Below are 21,185 nucleotides of genomic sequence, written 5' to 3'. Positions count from 1 at the left end.
GCTCCTCCCTCTCTAACATCTTCAAATCCACAGTCTATCCACAACACAGCATTAATGAGTGCATTTTGTCCCAGATCAAAGTTGTTGTTCAACATCTGTGTTGACACAGTCTGTGCCAGCACATACCCTGATGGCAGAAACACAACTAGAGTAAACTGTTTACTTCATTACCTCAGTCTATAGAATAGCTCATTTCTTTTATCCAGTGAATACCAGAACCTCTCTTGATGAAAGATCCATCTGGTTTTGTTCTCCAGCCTCTGCTGCATGGCCTATCTGACCTGGCTTTAAGTTTCCATTTGCCTCTGCAGTTGAGCTGGAAGTTCACAGATGCCATATGTGAGCATAATGCTGTGGGGAAATACTAAGAGCTGTATTGCAATCCCTGCAATTTATTGAATTCTACTTCCTGCTATAGTAGGCAAAGGCTTTGACTTCACCCAAGCTGAAGATTGTTTCCTTAAGGATGAGGATCTTTCCAGAAAATCCTGAAGCCCCAGGTATGTATGAGAACTGTCAGGAAGGATCCTCTACCAACCTTTCTGATGCATCACTGAAACCCAAACCCATCCTTTTCAGAATGACATTCTGAGGAGATTTTATTACCTGGCTAATTGAGTGCACCAGTCACACTTGCTATAAATCTTTGCTTGATAATTTTTTTCATAACTAAAGACATGAAAAAATAAAAACATCCTAAGTGGATTTTACCAGTAGCAAACAGGGCATGGAGACTTTCTCAGTATAAACTCCTGCAACTAATACAGTAAAGTTTTATTGAGTCCCAAGGATCAACACAGTCAAGTTTTGTTCCTGCTGTACATAAGTAGCCAGATTTGGTCACTGTAATGAGCAGAACTGGCTTGAGCCTCACATTCAGCATGTCCAAGTGCATCTCTGGACACATGAGCTGGTAGCGAATGCCAAGATCCGTCATTCAGGCAAGCCACTGCAGACTCAGACATCATAAAAAAGAAAGCCAAAGAGGGCTCTGAAGCAATTCAGCATTAAAATCTTGTGCTTCCTGTCTGCAGCTTAATTATTCATCTTTCTACCGCAGGTTCTCAGAAGCAAATCTCAACCGCAAACTCAAACAGTACAATAATCAAACGGCTTAGAGAACCTTCACTAAATATCAGCACTGGGAACATTCCCTGGGGAGTGCTGAAAGACCATCAGATCAGAGAGAAAAAGAAGTCTGTCCCAAAGCCTGGCATGAAAAACTGCTGTTCTCCTGAGTTGTACCTCTTCCAGCTGGACTTGCAGGTCTCAGCAGCCCAGAAAATCAGCCCACCACATCTCCCTAATGATACTACTAACTGCAGCGACAGCTTTAAAAACCAGTCAAACTTTTAAATACAATTTTTCATTACTTTCTTGGTTAGTGATCAGTAAAGCAAACCATACTGTGGAATGAGAGGGGAAAGTAAAGAGGAAAGCAAACCCGAAGGAGGAGCACAACTGAGTTCCTCCAGGAGTGGGAAACAGCTCCTCCACCATTTCTGGCCAGCCCAATGCTCTCTCTGAACCATTCACACCCAGCTCATGGATCTTCTCTCCCCCACTCCCTTTCCCAGCACATCTGCTGACAATCCATGTGCTAAAACCTTGGAAAAAACATAACACAGGTTTGCAGTGACAACATTGTCTCAGGGGGGGCTGCCTGAGCTGGGAGGAAATCAAGGTGTGATAATAAGACAAATGGTGTCTACAGCCACAGAAGCAGAAAAGGGTGGAATAATCACCGTAGCCTCCCTACTTGTGGATGCAGCAGAGCTGCCCAGCTCTGGGACAGGGCAAATTCAGGATTTCAGGGCTGCAGTTTTTCTGAGATGAGCAGAGGGGAAAAGGGAATATAGCAAATCAAGCTGGTTTGATGATTTAGTTGATTATACTGCACATTGCATAATCATGCAGGGATTTTTGTGATTGGTTTTAAACTAAATGTCTCTCTGAGGGATAGTAATATGAGGATGAAACTTATGCACTTAGTGGAATATATATATATCTATATATATATATATATATATATATACACACACATATATATACATACAGTGTAGGTGTAAAGCATTAAGACACTTAAAACCAGCTTCCAGAATTGCAATATGCAGTACATTAAAATAACTAAAGGAGTAAAATTTAAAGGGGAATTCATTAATGTATGAAATAGAAAAGATTACACTAAACAACTTCAGCTAGTTCAGAATAAAAGTTACTGTAATAATGGTATCTTACACCACAGAGGGCTGCAAACTCCAGCTTGCCTTTGCTGCTGTTTCAAGCACTCATTTCTTTCCAAACCACAAGGAGAAATTATCTTACCTGCTGGAGAAACAGACATCCCCACAAACACAAGCGCTTGGGATGTAAGCTTTGGCAGATAAACATTTTAACAGTGACTTTATCAGTTACAGCAAAAACTCACATAGGCAAAGAATATGATATTTAAGTTGCACCTGAGCCCTCCAAGTAACACATACACTCCCCAAAAAAACAAATCCTTCATGGGCTCTGCTTCACTGAGATTATTTTTAATGCTTAAGAGTTACATCTCCAGTAAGCTCCATCTTTCATTTCCCCTTGTTTTACTTCGGCCTTACCTTCTCTCTGAAGGTTCACACTTTACATGAAAAGAACCAACCAGAACTAACCAGTATTTTAACTCCTCAGACACAGTGAGGTATTTATTGCTACATGTGCTGTCAGATTGTGTCTGACAGTCAGGCAGAGAGGAGGGGGATTTGCACTGGTGTAATCAAGGTTTTTAAAAAAAGGTGTTTATTGGGCAAAAGTTGACACAAAATAACTGTAACTAGCATGGAATAATGTTTCTTGCATCAAAACATAAAAAAATTTATTCTGAACACAACCAGCCCATTTGAAATTGTGCCAAATCAATCAACTTGGTCTTTGCCCAAATACTCTGGAGAAAGCAAGCAGAGAGGGCTTGGACATAACATTTCTTTCAAAGTACGAGCTGCTGACTCACACATGCAGATTTACTCTCAATGTATCTTTTGAGCCACCAAACACAAAAGCCTAACAGAAGTTCTGGCTTAAAGTAAAGTGACAAACAGGTTCTAACAGCAGGTAGAAAGTCACTGTGAAGGGGGCAGCAACACCCTTGTTTTCCCTCTGGAAAACAGCAGCTGGCCCCTAACCTCCAGCCAGCCCCAAAGTAATGATGAATCACCATCTTCTTGTAGTGTTTAAAGTTTTGTTTTAAACAGGTTGGATGGGAGCTCTGGAATATGAATAATTATGATCACATGAATCAGTTCTCACACACCATATGATTACTCTTTGAGAAAAAAAAAAATCTGTTTAGAATTAAAAATGTGACAGTTCCTGGCAACAGAAGATTGCTTTTTCTTGTCAGGAACTGCATTTTGGGGAACAGAGGGTTCTAGTACTGCACAGCCTCACTTATCTATATAGCACTGCCTGGAGCCATCACAGGAGCCCAGGGACTGCTTGAAGGCCTGAAGAATACAGGAAAAAATGTCAGCTTCACCTCCTTAAAGAAGGGCACAACAACCAATTTTATTAAGTGTAAACAAATTAAATACTGTGGACAGTACTGCAATATTCAAGTTAAGCAGACACACAGACAAACTCCTCACTTCTTTACAAAGGAAAACAGCACACATCAGAAGGGGATCATATGCACTACACATTTTATTAAAAATGCAATTGTACTTAACTTTATATCAAACAGTTTTAGCATATGAAACTAAAATGATGGACCAACACACATGTTACCAACATGCAGGATCTGTACCAAACCACACAGGATTATTACAAGGAACAAGGCCACCTGGGATCTGATGCAGCCCAAATCTCTCAGTTCCTTTGGGAGAGGGAATCAGAGCTGGCCCCTTGCTCCCCCCTGAGCAGCCCTTTCCACAGAACAGTTCTCTTGGTTCAGATGAACTGCCTCATTCCAGCCTCCCTTCCTGCCACACTGCCATCCCTGCTTTGTTCCCCAGAGCTCCTCTACTCCTTCCTCTGTTCTTTCTGATTCAAACCCACCATCATTCCTCTCTACTCATTCCTGAACTTCTCAGCAAGTCCTTAAATGCTCCACAATGCTTCTCTAATGCATCAGCTCAGGAACAGCTTGGCTTAGTCGGAATAGGAGCAAACAAATCAAAACGTCTTAGACAAGAGAGCTGTGAACAGCTACATTCACAAAGGGGGGGTGAGGAAATCCTTAAGAGTAGCTCCACATTATCCCTCCTGGTGCTTCTTCAGATCTGCTTCTCCCAAAAGTCAAATGCTTTAAGCTTAGTCCAGCAGCAACAGCCAAGACACAAAATTGCCTTTAATTTTCTGTGTGTGCAGAGAATTTTTCAGTATCAAGGGGCTGACCTAAAGAAGTATATGGGTTGTTAAGAGAGAACTGTTAATTACCAATACTATTTTAGTCTCTTGGACTCACCAGAGCATTACAAGTAAAGCCTGAGTCACTGTAGTTATTAAATACCTTTGGTTAGCTGCTGCTTCTATCCTGAGTGTCAGGGTTCATGCTACAGCAGCAGGCCTGACCTCTTCTGAGGAAATTCAACTCAGTATGCTTAAGAGCAGGATACTGGTGGCATCTGCATAGCCATTAGTGAAATCATCCCATCAAGGATTTATCTCCTCTTGCTGCTTATCTGGAGCCTATATTAGAAAACGATGAATTAAAATTAATTGGAATTAGCATCAAGATTGCTGTCACATTTTAGTAATAAGAATCAGCATGCACAGCATTTCAGTTTGGAGACCATAAAGTTCTGCAAGAGCACACTGAGCCAAGCAGCAGGCAAGCTCAGTTTGTACTCCAGCACAGAGGGATGCTGCAGGAGGAGGGCTGAGTGCTCTGCCTGCCCCACACAGCCAGAGCAGGAGAAGTCCCATTCCTTGTGCCCTGCATTAACCTTTGAGCTGCTTCAGGGCAGGGAGACTCCCACAGCTTTTCTGTGAAATCCCTCGGAGCACACGAACAAAGTACAGAACTCACATTTGCTGCTTTCACTGCAGGCACTTCCTCCCTTCTGCTGTGTCATGTTCTCCCTCTTTGAAGCTCAATCAATTTCCATGATCCCCAAGGGTCCACAGGAGCGTAACAATCCCATTTCTGAACACAGTGCACAGCCCACGGTGCTGTCAATCACAGTTTAAAGACTTCCCTTCTCCACTTCAGGGCAAAACCTTACAAAATGCTTTAATGTATCTACCAAGTTATGTTAGTAACTGTTTCTTTGGAGAACATACTGAACTGGCTATAAAGTCACTATACACTAGTCAGGTACTTTAAAGACAATGTCTGAAAACCAGTAAAATAAAAAGAACTAATTGATAAGAAAAGAAAAAGCAAGAACATCCATGATTTTATTACAAAAACACCCAGCAACTGTATTTAACACAAAAACAGTAACTGAGAGTCTCTTTTTATTTTTCTTTCAGTGTACATGCTCATAATTATTCCATTTAATTTACAGAAGGGCTATGTAAAATGAAATTAAAATTAGAGAGGAAACAAAAAGGAAGATTGAGGCATAGAATTTTCTTAGCAAGCAACGATCACAGGAGACAGCACAGATTGAACAGGGATTCAACAGGAGTGACACCTAGGGATAAAGGTAAACAGTAACTTTTTCCTTATCCATTAGATTCTCCATGGGGCTTTTTTGTTTGTTTTAGCAAAACAGTTTAGAGTATCACAGTATACAGGAAGACTAAACGGCAAAGAACGTCTCACACACACACACACATTTATCCCTGCTACTGGTCCAGGATCCAAAACTTCAGTTAACATTCGATTTCCTATCTCTCATTCATTGATAAACTATACAGGATTACACTGTACATGGAGTTAAAATTACAAAAATGTCATATTTACAAAAATCTGTACACACATAGTAAAACTCACAAAATTGTCATCTATGTATCACAAGTTGCGACACCAAAATATTAAAAATGGGATAAAATTATACATTTCTCTTGTCCATTTTTAAAAAGGGTTCATTATTTCAAAGACAGACCACCTATTTCTCCCAAATAAGACTGGTAAGAGAACTAGAAACCTAAAGTATCCTCCTGGGATAAAATGTCGCGAGCAGCATCTCCCAACTAGAAAGAAGCCTATATCCTGTCTGCTGGGGTGGGGTGTGCAGTTAGCATATATGTACAGAAATGGTGAAACTACATCGAGGATGTCTTTGGCTAAACCTTTGGCATAAATTAAAATCACACATCAAAAGTTACAGAAAAGGTTATCTTGGTGATGGCGGATTTCCAGAATTTCTGAGATACCATTATATACAGCTTTCCTTTCTCTGAGGAAATAGAGTAGGAATAAAGGATTTTGGAACAGAGGCAAATGAGGCAACATTATTTCTTCGTTAAATTTTTCACTAGTATGAAAAATTGTATCAAATCTTTTCATTAAAACATAATTCAATCCTAGAAATAACCCCTTCCAGAAGTTTTTTTTTTTTCTTTCAAAATTGCATATGAAAAAAAATTAGTAAACCAGCCATGACAGAAAAAAATTGTATCAGCATATCAAGTACATATTAGTGCAGGAAGGTGGATAAATTTGATCCACTGTATAAATAAGCTTTATGCGCAGTGTACATTAAATAACCACCACACCCCACTCACTCCCAGTACACAGATGCTCCTCAGTGAAGATAAACGTTTATCAAGTAATTAAAGTGTATGTAGTGCAAATGTTACAACCAAGTATTATGCACATGCTACTTGCTTGGTTTAAAGTTACACAAAGATGTGGTGCCTGAAATCATGGACATATATACATCCTTGTCACACTTGGTACAATGTCCTAAGCCACAGAAATACCGAGGTGTTTAGATCTATATATATATACACACACGTTTTCTTAAAATGTGACCACCACATCAATACAGTAACACAAACAGACTAAAATCAATACCTGCTTCCAGATGCTCCAAGGCTCAGAAAGTTTGTGCTTCTAATTCTTGCAGTCATTACGTGCCCCTCTTCCATTTCCCCCTTCTGCCAGCTGAGAAGGAGGGACAGTCTCTTCAGGTCTGTGCTGCATAGGATGAGGGCAACGGAGAGGAATAAATGACGGCACAGGCACCCAAGCTGCTTTCCTCCATCAACAGTTCCATGCCCCATGATGAAGGGTTGAGAGAATTTCCTCTCCACACCGCTCCTGGGTGGAAAGGCTTCTTGAAAAAAAAAATAAAATCATAACGTGCTTTCCATATTATAAGTGGCAGCAAATCAAGGCACGCTGTACTAATTCTGTAGCATTGAGATTAGCTGACTTTGCAGGGGATGCTCACTGGGGAAGGTCCGACGTTCTCAACTGGCTGCTGGGCCGTGTGGGGCCATACAGAGTAACAGAAGCTATGTGATTATTCTGCATCACCTGCAAAAGCACAGCAGGGAAAAGGGATATTAAAAGAAGTGCTACACTAAACAAAATCGGAAGTATTAAAATGGTAAATACAGAAGTGATCTGCCTGAAGAGAGAAATTCCAACAATAAATGACAGCAACAAGCTCTTGGCTGGTTCCTAAAAACAGTCTCTTATATTTCCATGACACAACACCATCTGCTCCAACCAGCCATGTGAATGTATCTGAATGTATCCTGCTAGCATGAGTTCCAGGTGACAAACCTGAAGTTTCAGCTTTAACATGCAAATGTACAGCCTCAGAGAGGAGGTTGCGAAGTTCCCTCCTTCCGCCAACAGGCACTAAAATTATACCACTCCCAAGCACAGGCTTTTATTGCAATAGGAAGTAAGAAGCCATTCATAAGGAATAGCAAACTCGTCTTCTTCCCATGCTCAGACAAGAATAAAAGGGTTTTTTTCCTAACCTCAAAGATCATTCGCTGCAGTCCAAAGCAAAAGGTTGACCCAAATGGGTTAGTGTTGTTCGGAGATGATGACCTGAACAGAAAAGAGGGGAAAAAAAATTTTAAATGGATATACGAGTATCAGGAACATCTTAAGAAGGAATAACTACTCAGCAATGTAAGGTGAATTACAGCATCTTTATCATGGCTTTCATCAAAAGAAATCTACATTATGCAACACCATTGCTGGACTCCAAGTGAGCCAAAGGAAACTCTGCTTGATGCTGCAGAGCCATCAGTAACACTTGGGGATAAAGTAATCAAAAAGCCATGAGTGACCTCTACAGGAAAACTCTCCTGCACTTAACTTGAACAGGAAGAACCCTAAAAAACCCCAGATACACAGGAAGAGAGAAGCACCATGTTACTTACTACACATTAATTTTGTGCAAGATCCTTCCCTTTGTGTCTCAACCTCTATCATATGTATTTACTATACATAGTCTATTATTTATATTTACTATATACTATTAATCAACTGGATTTAGCATGTTAACAAGATTAGCCTATATGATGCTGAAATAGAATAATCCAAGTTTTACTGAACAGTATTTTTCAAGATCTATATACCACTTGTCTTCCAATTATTTCTGGCATTTTTGGATTGTACATTGACAATTTCTGTTGACTGCAATGAATTTTTGATTACAGCCAAAAAAAAACCCCTAATGAATATTTACCTTTTGTCCTTTCTTGTAAACTGGTCAGTTTTTCAAATTGCATGTCTGAGCCATTTGAGATGTGCTCAGTAAAGCGCTCTCTGGTTGAACTACTCTCTACAACACAGATGGAAAAAATAGAAGGGCTCTATGTCATCACTATTTCACCTTAGCTTTACTTCATTCACATGGCTTCTGCTCTAATCATCTCACTGGCATAACACAGGAGTAAAGGGGAACAAAAGGCACAATGATTAAGAGGGGGGAAAAAAGAAAAAAAAATCAAAGTCAAAATCACATGAAAGTCTGATAAAAACACATTAATTTATCTGAAATTTCTGTGGTATTTGCACAGTACCCATCACTTACACTTGTCCTGAGATAAAAATCATGGTTTCACATCATAAAATGGTAACTCTGCAAACAGATAATGCCCATTTAACCCACTATCCACCTCAATGTCTGCAGATACACAGCAAATTTAAGGGCTATTCTATCTTCAGTCAGCCTAAAGGAACTGTAGAACCATGTATGTTCAAAAAAGACAAGCTTCTTCAGACAGATTGCTGTTATATATGTTACCATGTATTTATATATACCATGATATATAATGTCATGTTCTTGAAATAATTTATAAAAAGGGTAAAAGCTCTACACTACCTATTACTCCTAAGGAAAGAGACTTTATAATGCACTATTTTCTCTGAGATCTTCTCTGGATTTTGCATTTCAAAGAAATTTGGAAATGCTTTCCCTCAGCATGTCAGTTTATTTCCTCTGAGAGCAGCTATCTTGTCTTGTCAGTGGCCAAAAAAACCTGAAACTTTAACCAGTAAAGCAGTACAAAAGTATCCCGTGCCATAAACACTCTTCCTCATCCTCTGTTGTCAGCCCAATCCTTGCCAAGCAAAATAAAGAGAGAGATTTTTACCTGTGAAGTACCACTGGCTTCTCTACAGGGTGCCCCAGTAGATCCTGAATACTGTCCCACTGTAAATACATCAATGAATTTATGTTAAATGACGCACAAGAAAACTCTTCTTTTTATCTAGGAAGAGTGCCATGCACATTTGTTTGTGACAAACCTATTTGTAGAATAAACCTGAGGTTGTATTTACAGTAGCATTTTGTGACTGGAACAATACTCAGTAATGGAACTATCCATTGCTAGGGCTAGTAAATTCTCTTAAGGTATATTCTCATTTTTGTCTAAAAATAGTTTGGAATTAGAAATATTAATATAAAAATTTCTATGGGTCTTATGGATAAAATGTAGCTGGAAAGTCTTGTGGCATTTTAGGGGCACCACAGAGACCAAAGCAGCTGTGGGAAATTTCAACAGAATATCCTCTTACATAACCTTAGCAGAGAGGAAAATCAGCCCCACTGCTACCTCTCCCAGAAGTCTTTCCTTGATTTAGGCAACAATATTGGAGAAGAGGAAAGCTGCACTATTTAATGACTTGGAGTGTCCAACAGTTTTCCTAGCTTTAACCAGACTCCAAGAAGCTGCAGTTTCACATGCAAGACTGACATAAGTCTAAGCACTGAAGGGAGTTAATTCAAATCAAAAGGCTTAGAATGGCATCTTCCAGACTGCTGACTCAAATTTTTCTTCCCAGTATGGTACCCAAAATTCACCAAGGAAAGCCCTCATTTAGCATCCCAGGAACCAAAAGAGCAGCACTGACCCTGGCTGAATGTTAACTGCAGAGACACCAATGAACAGTTTTTAAGAAGTTTTTCAACTTAATGCAGCTGTCAAATATACAGCAGCAACTGCCCAGCTGGGAAGCTCATTTAGGTGGTAAGGCTGTAGAGTCTTCAAGGAGTCTGCTGGCATCAGGTGGTGTCACACTGGCAGTGACATTTTTGAAAGGCTGCTGCCTAAGAAACATCCCATTACTGGTGCCCTTCAGAAGAAAGTGGAAGGGCACTGAACTCTTGTTAAACGTCTTCAAGAGCTATGTTTAGTACAATAGCTCTGTGAGAATGTTTTTAGGAACATGTCTCCAGCTAACATTCAGCCACCACTGCTGTTGTTTTCCCCTATCACTTAGTTCACTATTTCTACCTGCAGCTGTGTTGAAATAAATGCAAGCCATGCCATAATGTAGTAATTTAGTTTACTTGAAGTGTGCTATTATAAATGAATTCAATCTTTTAACACACCAAAATATTTCAAACACAAGATATACACTAACTTTTGGCCTTCTACTGTTTCACTTTAAAACAACATTATACCACTGTTATAATTTCTTTGAAGTGTATTGTAAAGTTGGCATGAATAATTTAGATGGTTTAAGAAAATTAGGTAAACAGTTCTGCACAGGCTTACCTTGCTGTATGTTGTACATGTTTCTGTCTGTGAATCAGCACTATCTATGAAACGAAAACAGAAAACCTTTTTATAGCTTAAGCTTGAACAGTCCCCTACATAATCCTTTATTCTGGCATGTTCATTCAGATAGCAGGAGACACAGGAGCATTAGATCAGGACATATACAAATTTACCAGCATTCACTAGCAATCAGAATTGTCAGTAACACTGACTAAACGCCAGTTAAGCATTAAAGCAAATCTCCCTATTTACAGCAAGTCCCAACTTTAAGGTTATAAAGGCTTAAGCTTTAATCTTAGATGGAAGAACATCACTGCAAAAGAATCTCCATCTCTCTGCACTAAGCTAACGGTCCTAGCACAGCCACTCGAGGAGGTAACATGATGTGCCACTCACTAAGTCCAAAACAATCCACTGCACTTGGAAGGAAAGCTGGCTAAAACTGACACCTGGAGACTCAGGAGCTGGCAGGCCTGAAATCAGTTAAAAATATTGCTCTTCCAGAATAAAGATGGCTGAGAATCACAGCCTACCTATTAAATAATAAAAGGACAGCACTGCATTTACGATTACAGCCTTTAAACAGAAATTGTTTGCTGGTGGTTTCAACTACTTTCATACGTATCTTACATACTGAAAGCACATTCCCAAAGCAGTGGCAATGGACCTAGACACTGAAAACATCAAACATAGCCTTCAGTCAAGTGTAAGACCATTTGCTCCTCTGTATTATTAGCTCTCTAAACATGCTCTCTTTGTGCTGAGAGTTCAGTGTCTATGCAACTTGAACTCTGGCTCTTAATTTATCATCTGAACTTGAACCACAAAAGGGAACTAATAAAACTGCATCAGGCACTGCCACTAGAGGGAAGAAGATGGGCTATTCAAAACTGTTATAACATCTGTTCACAATGTGTTACATGTCCTGGACATAAGCTAGAGGCCAGAAAAGCTAATTAGAAATTTTGGTTAGAAATGCCAAATAAACAAACAAAACAGACACATTAAGAATAAATTCATAATGCTACTTAAGGTAAATTAAATTAATCACAAATTAATGCTTTGAAGTACAATAACCTAAGGGAAAATAATTTTAGAAGCAAGAATTTTCATGCTCATTCTCTTGGCTAAAGTGCAAATCAACTTTCATGTAAGCCTATATATACAAACGTTGTTTTTCCAGGTTTTTAATCCTCCATATGCTCAAACTGCTGTGACAGCCACAGGAGGATTGCACTTCACACAGCAAAGTGCTTGCAGTAAATACCAATCAGAATGAGGAAAACATCCCTGGCCAAAACCTAGGCAGCATCTGGCATTCCCAGGATAACCCAAATACCTTCCCAGTACACATTTTTTCTTATGTTGAAGTCTACTTCAATCACTGTGACCTTCAGACAGGGTTCCCCTACTTTGCTGAGATTAGTTACATGCACAGAGCTGGGAATATCTTAGTACTTTGCCAAATCAGCACTACTGATTATAGATTTATTTTTTCAAGTAGAGATTTTCAGGTGAACACAGACTTAGTCTGTAGTATATTGTGGATGCTTATTCTCATTCCCAGATAAACCAGACTATATTAAATACCAGTGGACTGGTGATGAGCTCAGACTAACACTGTCTAACAGATTCTGAGCCTCCAGGTACAAGGTACTTGATTTTAGCAGAGCAGTAGCATTACAGGATATTATGATGTTGCAGCTAAATACTGGTGATCCAAATAAGTGAAGAGGTAGTGTAAGTAAAATCAGAGATTACTGCTACCTTGCCCTGAAGTGTCTTTTCCACTTAAATAGAAACCTAATCCCAACATTTCTTCTCTGTCTCAATGACAGTCACTGTTAGCACACTCTGAGAACACAGGACAGAGACAAGAACTAATCCCAGCTACCCTTGGAGCATTCTGTGCCCCCAGAAGCAGGACAGCAGGGAAATGCTCACCTCTCTTAATGATGAGTGGAATCTTGAATTCACAGCGATGGTAACTAGAAAGTGCAAATCGTAAAGCTATTAGAAAACAGAGAAGCCAAGATAAACTGCACAGCCACAGACTTACAGCTCTTAATAATCCCTTTAGGGAACAGTCACATCAATAATAAAATGAAAGTGAGAATCTATGATAGCAGATTAAGCTCTCACTTAGATTTTCCACATCAAAAAAGGCAGCAGCCTGGGAATGTCCTAATACAATTTTCTAGAGGACACAAGATGTCCTTCAGCACAAATTACTCTATTGTTACACGGAGTGAATGGAGAAATACTTAGCTACGAAATAGACCTACAGATTTCTCTGTCACTAACTGCTTTAATCAGACATTCAATCACTAACTCATACTCCTCCTCTGAAGAGTTTACACTTAGAAAGTATTGAAAACATGTTCAGAAGCATGAGTTTTTTTCATCACCAACAGAAATCACATTAGGAAAACATCAGCAACATACCTACCATTAAATTGGCACCCTTGCTAATACAAAGTTTGCCTCTATCAAGAGTTTGCACATCATACCTGGACCAAGAACTATCTTACCTCATTCACTGCTTTAAGACATACTTGCCAGTACATATAAAGGCATTTAAAAATAAAAAGAAAATACTACCAATACTACTAAAACAATGTTACTAATGAAGTCTGAAACTTCCACAGGTTACTAGATACACCAAAGAGACTTATGAAAAATTATTGTAATTCTATAAGAGATCATAAGATTTTCTTTTCAGTTGTTTTCATGTACTCCTTAATAGATAAGTTCTGTGCACTCACATGTTGAAGTTGTAATGACCAGGATAATTTGTATGCAGGACAAATTTTTTCACCTTGTGAGTGTTTGCATCAAATAGAATATCCTGTTGAAGACAAAAAAGACAGATGAAGCGATTTGGATAGAAGAAGGTGGCTTTCCCCAAACTAACCCTGGATTACTTAAAATAGCACCTGTATAGAGTGACGCATTTATCTCTCTGGAACTGAAGCAAACTAGGAAAAGCAGTATTTAAAATAAGACTATTTGTAAATTCAAATAACACATTTCCTCCAGCACTCAATCACAACTGCAGCTTTATTTGCTAATGTTGGCAAGTTTTCTAAGGAGGTCTTGTTTTTCTACATATTATTTACGATAATGTAGACTAAAGCAAAACAGCTGCAAGAAGGAACATGCAGATTTAACTACACCCCACAGCTCAGCAAACTTTCACAAGTGATGTTATGGCACACCTGCCTCAGTTCTGTGGGACAGGGGCATGGATCTCAGGAACAAGAACTAGTTACCTATGCATCAGGCACAACAGAAAAAGGAGAGAATCTAAGAGACTGCAAAAGTGCAAAGAGCCCTCCATCCACTGGTGAAGATAAAATGCTGCTGATTTAATTTAAGTGTGTGAGTTTTAAAGGAAAGTCAAGTGTAGCTTTTCATATCCAGAGATTCCTAAGGCAGCAATCACGAGTTTTGCAGCCTCTCATTTCCCACAGTCTTTAGCCTCCTGAAAAGATTGCTGTGTAACTAAATCAAAAGTTTACATGAATTGTTTAGGGAGGCTTTCCACTCACCACTCCAAGTGTGAAATAATTGAAGAAGTAGTCATTGCACTTTGATGGGACCTGCTTATGGGGCGAGGGCGAATGGATTTTCATCTGCAAGAAACACACTTTTCAGATGCATTCAATAATGCTCAAAGATGAATGCCTTTAATAACGTCTCTACGTTCAAACAAATTGCTATAATCTCATTTGAAGATTTTGTTTAACTGTGTAAGATAGTGTGCTTCATGACAGGACCATCACCTGCTTACAGCAGCACAGTGACACATCAGCTTTTTCAGTTATCAGAATTAAAAGGCTTACTGACATGATGCTGTGTAAAAACATTACGAAAAGATCAAAGTATATGCTGAGGTTATTTTACATACATTATAAGTGAAAAAAAATAGGCAGTACACACTTGGTAAGGTACATTTGGATATAAAAGTGCTCCTATTTGCAACACTTATTAAATCAGCTAACATTACGCAATTTGATTATTTTAATAAATGTATAAACAGATTTGCATGAATTTAGATTTTAAAAAAGCTTCTTAAAACCTATTATATAATGGTTCAGCCCAGTCTATTATGTGAAGTAATTTGTTGAGCACTTGTAATTTGTGCTACGTGGCAGTTCAACTTCACTGGCCTTGCCAAACACAAGCACCATGATGAGACTGAGACACCACTGAACAAAGTCTGTGCCTGAATGAATTCCTTCACCTTGTCTTCCGACTTGTAGAAGACTTTGTGTGGAGAGCCCAAGGTGCTGAGCACATCCTGGCAGGAATCACCGAAGTACACACAGCGCTCAAATACCCGCATCTTGGCGTCGGCTAAAACACCTGGGCCACAGCCTGAGGAATGGAAAACAACTCTACATGCATCCTTCCTGATCACAGAATACATCAGTAAATCAACACCAAAAGGTTAGCATTCCTTTATTTATCAGAAAACCAAACACCTGCATTCCTCAGACAACAGTGCCAAACTAAATTTGACCATTTACTTTGCAAGGGTGTAAACATTTCTTATCAGAGCTGTGCATGTGCTGACTGTTGCACAGTTCCCCATTTTAAACTCCAATTTCAGCCATACTACCTTCACTTCCTTACCATTCACATGGACTTGATTTGGTTTCCCAGGCCATCTCAATCTGATCAGCTGGCTATTTGCAGTAAAAGCAGGAATTATTTCTACCCCTAGAATACTCTACTTTATCAGCTAGAGATTTACCTCCACCTAAAAACGTCAAGCGCATAAAATAAAATCCCTCACCCATATTAACTGTATCACAAAATACACATTCTTTACTCAAGATTCCCATAACTTACTAAATCAATAGCAAGTACATCCCTGTGCAAACAACATTAAAACCAGATCTCATTGAATAGCCGTTACACAGATGAATTGCTGACATGTTACCAGATGTTAGGAAATGGAAAGATGCTGCAGTTGGTGAGCCCATTTGCTTGCAGGAATGCAGCATCTTACATTTACGAGAATGCAAGCACACATATGCAGAAGTTGCTGCAAAACACAGGATGCTTTGCTTTCCTCACTATGCATTATTTATGTAGCCAGTTACCCGCTAAAATAAATCAGAAAAATCCAGTTTGGTCATCCTTGATTTCTTAAATAACTTCAAATTAATACATAGGCAGAGAAATGTGTAATATGTTTTACAAGAGTTTCTACAAACTTTGCAAGATAAGAACAGCACATGTCTAGATTGCCTCTCTGCAAGTTTGTCTGAACATCAGTGATATTTTAATAATTATTTTATACATTGACATTTCCTTTAAGCCACAACAAAACTTTTTAACCAAACTTGACACTCTAAATGTCCAATTTCTCAAAATAATTTACATAATTATGATGCTATAGCTAACTCTTTCCCCAGTATATGAGGCTCTGCTCTACTTTATTTTCCTCTGTAATAAGAGAAGCAAAGTGGCTTGAAAATATCTGCTCCGTTTTTTCTGGTAATTTTTTTATTCTTCATCTATAATATTTTTTTTTTCCAACTTTTGCATATTGTGAATTTATTCCAAGTGTTTCCTCAATATATAGAGCTAGCAATCAGGACAGGTCAAAAGCTGAGTCTCCTAATCAAAATTTTTAAAAACATCTCAGTATTTTTTTATTAAAAACATTGTCAAGTCTCAAGTTATGGTGACTGAACAAGACTCCTTTGCAGCTCTTATATCTTTCCCTTATTTCTAAGTGCCCTCCCATCTCTGAAAGCACCTAGAGGGAGGACTCATCAGCATCTCTTCACTTTCACCACTGTCTCCTACTGTAAATGAAAACAGGACTGAATTCAAAGTGCAGTTTAAGGCTGCAGCATTAATGTAATCACTTGCTGGCATTTTTAAGTCTTCCAGATGTAATCACAAAAACATTAACATCATACAGCTCCCTGGAATCTCAGAAAATATACCCATACACAAGGTTTCTTGGTTTGTCATCATTTTTTAGTGATGTACTGAGAACAGTGATCTGTTTTCTTCTATACATACACCTGGAAGCAAATTCCATTTCTGTACACAGATTCTAAGGACTTGGAACATGAGGACTCCAGTTCTCAGTGAATTCTCCAAGGTTAGGAAAATGCAGCAGCAGGCAGGTTCATCTTCAAAAGGATTTAACTGGGTTTTGTTTGCAATAGTTCAAAACAAGGTAGATAGAACACTTTGAAATCATTATTAAATAATCAGAATTAACCTGTGCTTAATTTACAAAGCTTTATCCCTCTTTTCCTGAGAACAACCAGTGCGATGTTCTGAGTGTCTCCAATACCTGCAGTGAGTAGGCGAAGCCGTAAACCTGAGGGTCCAGTTCCATCTCGCAGAACATCGACGTTCTCAGCGTACACATTCCCAAGGAAACAGCTGAGAGGCATCAAGGGAGCCCTGAAACCAATCATACAAAATGTGCACAGGATTTGCTTCACCTTCAAATTTTCCTGTAACAAGCTGGTATCAGTTCACTGGAACAGAGCACATTAATTTTAACAAAGCTGCATGTAACTGAGACCAAAGATTAAAAGTTGTATTAAACAAAAGGATCAGAAAGTGTGGGGGAAAAGGAACAAGACAGAACCCAAATGCAAGATCTTTACCATTAATGAAAAAACCAGCAAGTTTCAAAGACTCCAGGAATTAAGGAATTACAGCCTTTGCGTATCTCCTATGAGGACACGTCAGCTCAGATTTCTCTAAGGGAAAATGGAAGTTGTGGAGTTTTTAAAGCTAACTAAGTCCTTGAACTAGGCCTATCACCCAAATGCAGCAGAAGAGCCTTCTCCGTGATGCTCTCGCTACTCTTGGGAAGGTACTGCATAGGCCAGAACATGAAATCAGCTTGTGCAGGTACACCAAAGGCAACTGTGCTGCTTTACTGGGAAAGTTCTCAATTTAATTCAACAACAATATTATTTTAAAAAATAGTAACAGTCCCAAGTGAGATATTTTCAATGGAAAGACATATTTTCTGTGTATCACCTTGCTCCCTAAAGTTCCCTCTTCTTATGTTCCTCCTCTGGGTGAATGACAAGCTAAAAGTTGGGCTTTGAGCTCTCTCTCAGACACACAACAGAGCCCCATGCAACAATCAGTGCTTTCACTAAAGCTCACCATGTCACAGATGGGCACAGACAACAGCACTTTTCTCAAGAGCACTTCTTTCTAATTAAGAGACAATGTCTGCATAAACAAGCCTCCCTCCCTTCTGAGAAGTAATCCAAGGATGTGTTTATCTCCTGGCCTTAAAACTCCACTGTCTCTGCAAAATACTGGTTTATCAGTTTGGGTATTTCTAAGATTAGTTATCTCAGAATCCTACAATGGTTTAGCTTGGAAGAAACCTTAAAGATCACCTAATTCCAGCCCCTCTGCCATGGGCAGGGACTCCTTACACTAGGCCAGGTTACTCAAAGCCCCATCCAGCCTGGCTTTTAAGACAGTAAGCTCAGTCAGGTATCTGCAACTACATTGAACATATGGTAGATTATGCATATGGCATATTTTATTAATTTTGTTTAGCAAGGGAGTTTAAGACCCTTGATAGGACCCATATATATGTCATAATATGACATACATATTATCAATATGCTGCAAGCTTACTGACTGCCTACACCAAATTTGATCTGTTTAGGAAGAGGTCATCAGCACAAACAAAATCTACAGGAAGATTAGCCTAAACATGTGTTACTAAATTCAGTGTTCCCTGCTTTAATTAATTCATTTTCAGATCAACTGAACTTGCCTACTGCAGCTGAACCAAGCTCATACAGCTCAACAGCAACATAAATCAAACCAACATTTGATTACAAGGTCTGAGGACAACATCTACAGAAATCTGACTGAAGTTGGTATCTAAAAGCATTCTGCACATTACTAAATTAATAGAAGACCCAAACTGAACTAAGAAAACATATGATTCTATTTAGCAATGGCAAAGCACTAAAACGATGGAAAGAGCACGAGCAGCTGTACATACTTGGTGTCCTGCAGACTGTTTCCGTTGTAGATGTACATGCGTTTCACAGTCGCGCCATGTGGAATTTGCAGAGAGGCCAGACCGTGGGCAAAGTTAGGCTGTGGAAACACAAAATCATTCTTCTTACACAACACAGCAGACACTTCAGCTTAAGCTCAGAAACTGCTTTAGAGATGCTTACCAATTCAAGTAAGTCTCCAATAGAAGACAAGGGGACAAAATAACAGTAAAACCCAGCCTTCAAGGTGGTGTTTCTTTATATTCCACCACTCCTGGGTTCCTGAGCAGGGGTGAAACACTCACTATGTTTATTCATCAAAAGATGCCATTACTCTGACAATTAGCCATTGTGTGTACTGAGAATTCAAGTTTTTCCTTGGTTTGATCACTGGCAGCTAGCAGTTTCCAAGTATTTATACTGATATGCTGTATTAAAGGTCTAAGAAATCATCTGTCTTAAAGGAAAACTTGTGGGTTTTGTCTCCCACTGCATTCATTTCAGCCTTTTAACATTTTTGCTGGTTTTCAAAGATGCCTTATCCGATGAACAGAAACTTGTGCATTAAATAGATTTTCCGCTCTCCTTATCACCACATTCTTACACATGCTGTTTTGACAGGGATTTGAATGCTCTCATCAAGTAGAAAGCATGCTAAGGAAGTCAGATTGACTCTTACTGTACTAGAAGAAGGAATTTCTTTCAATTCTGAATGTGACAGGACATTCAAGACCAATAACATACTTTGCTGTCACCAGACCGAAAAAAAAACTATCTTTGTCACAAGCAGCCAACAAAAACAAGATGCACAATATGCAAACTATTACCTGGTCTACTTTAGCAGGACATCACATAAGGTAAACACAAACACACAAAATTTTTTGGAAAAAAATTAACCTAGAACAATGACTTTTACTGCTGTAGGTTTTAAGAAGAGAACCTCCACTAACTAGAAAATCTAGAGATGCCCCATTTTCAATTCTCTACCTGAATTTGCCTAGAATATTAATGCCTTTTGCTTCTTAAGTAGTCAGGCTTCAGATTACTGAAGTAAGAAAAGGATTTCATGTTCTCCTCACTTGCAACTTGTTTCCAGCTATACAATAAACTCTAAACTTTTCTTCATAGCATTTCCATTTCCATAAGCAGAAGGTTGCACTGCTTTGCTAAGTAGCTTAGCATTCCTATATGATCTTCCCTGAACTTGCCAGATTTTGACACATTCAAATTCGACTTCACTCTGCCATCTTTTCTAATGTTCCTCTCTAAAATTATCCACAAATACTTGTCTTCCCTTGTGGACTGTTTCACACTACTCTGTTTTCAAAACAATCCTACCTGTTCCTAGGGAGACTTTGGCATTACACTCTGTGCAAAGAACATTTTACTAACCTCACCAGAACAACTGAATGAGACACTTAAGAGAATGCAAAATTACTTTCTCCACTGTTCTAGCAGTTCTATTTTAACATCTTTTAGGTAGTCCTGCAAGGAGCAGGGACTTGGTCTCAGTGATCCCAACAGGTTCCTTCCAGCTTGAGGTATTTTATGATCTTTTCAAATCTTTGGTAAAACAATTTACTTCCTCAGCAGTTTGGCTATGTCATTCATCAATGCCCTGGGAACTCTTGCATGAAAATAAACCATTCTTTGTTGGGGCATTCTTTTTGTTTAGTTTATTAGGTTTCTATTCACCTTCCAATCTGAAACCCAACTGCCCTTCACTACTGCTAAACAATAACTTCCTCTGGTTACCCCCTGTAACATGTCAACCATAAGCACTAAATCAGAGGCTGTGACAAAGAACATGTGTCATCATGTTGGCTGATTTCTTCTTTGTTTTGGCTCTTTATTTGCTCCTCTATTTTAATACTTTTTAACTGGTAAACACAGATTATACAACTGAGAGCATTTCCATCCCCACACAAAACAAGTTACACATACATTTTTGTTAGTACAGAAGGAAACCACAGAGGACCTGATCCTGTTTCCACTTTAGATGGGGATTTCCAAAGATTTCAGAGAATGCAGTAATGCATTTAATTATTCAGTAACTCATCCAAACATTTGGTGAATATGCAAACAGGCATTACAAATAAAACTCATTCATTTGGCTTGCTAAAAGCACTCATACTGAAGGACACTTAAGATGAAAATGTATTTTATGAAGTCTATCCTACTTTAGTTGCATAATCACTTTGATGAGATTCAAAAATATCTGATAAAAGAACAGCCTCCCAGTAGATTGCTTAATAT

General features: G+C 38.9%; 1 protein-coding gene across 7 annotated transcripts in view; it reads right to left on the bottom strand.

The window, feature by feature from the left end:
- Window positions 1–5,422: 5,422 nt before the first annotated feature.
- The window catches only part of PHAF1 (phagophore assembly factor 1), a 33,080-nt gene continuing 17,317 nt past the window's right edge, over window positions 5,423–21,185 (bottom strand). The window contains exons 7-18 of one of the 7 annotated variants that reach the window (XR_001331700.2): window positions 18,932–19,029; window positions 17,231–17,343; window positions 15,152–15,285; window positions 14,457–14,540; window positions 13,671–13,753; window positions 12,850–12,893; window positions 10,903–10,946; window positions 9,496–9,554; window positions 7,867–7,939; window positions 7,326–7,411; window positions 6,947–7,208; window positions 5,423–5,618 (exon numbers count right to left, since the gene is read on the bottom strand). Coding sequence is in view for 6 of the 7 variants with exons in the window: in XM_088062144.1 (XP_087918270.1) it covers window positions 7,136–7,208; window positions 7,326–7,411; window positions 7,867–7,939; window positions 9,496–9,554; window positions 10,903–10,946; window positions 12,850–12,893; window positions 13,671–13,753; window positions 14,457–14,540; window positions 15,152–15,285; window positions 17,231–17,343; window positions 18,932–19,029 (891 nt within the window). In the remaining variant the exon portion in view is untranslated. Of the gene's footprint in view, window positions 7,412–7,866; window positions 7,940–8,577; window positions 8,682–9,495; window positions 9,555–10,902; window positions 10,947–12,849; window positions 12,894–13,670; window positions 13,754–14,456; window positions 14,541–15,151; window positions 15,286–17,230; window positions 17,344–18,931; window positions 19,030–21,185 lie in introns of those variants that run through there. The other 6 variants (XM_088062144.1, XM_088062145.1, XM_014255478.2 and 3 more) reach the window with 6 other exon arrangements.

Source organism: Pseudopodoces humilis, chromosome 14 (genome assembly GCF_049639895.1).
Source record: "Pseudopodoces humilis isolate 2021_Gansu_Grassland_sample_001 chromosome 14, ASM4963989v1, whole genome shotgun sequence".
In the NCBI taxonomy this organism is placed as follows: domain Eukaryota; kingdom Metazoa; phylum Chordata; class Aves; order Passeriformes; family Paridae; genus Pseudopodoces; species Pseudopodoces humilis.
Note: the sequence above shows the minus strand (reverse complement) of the source record. Positions and strands in the feature narration are given on the sequence as shown.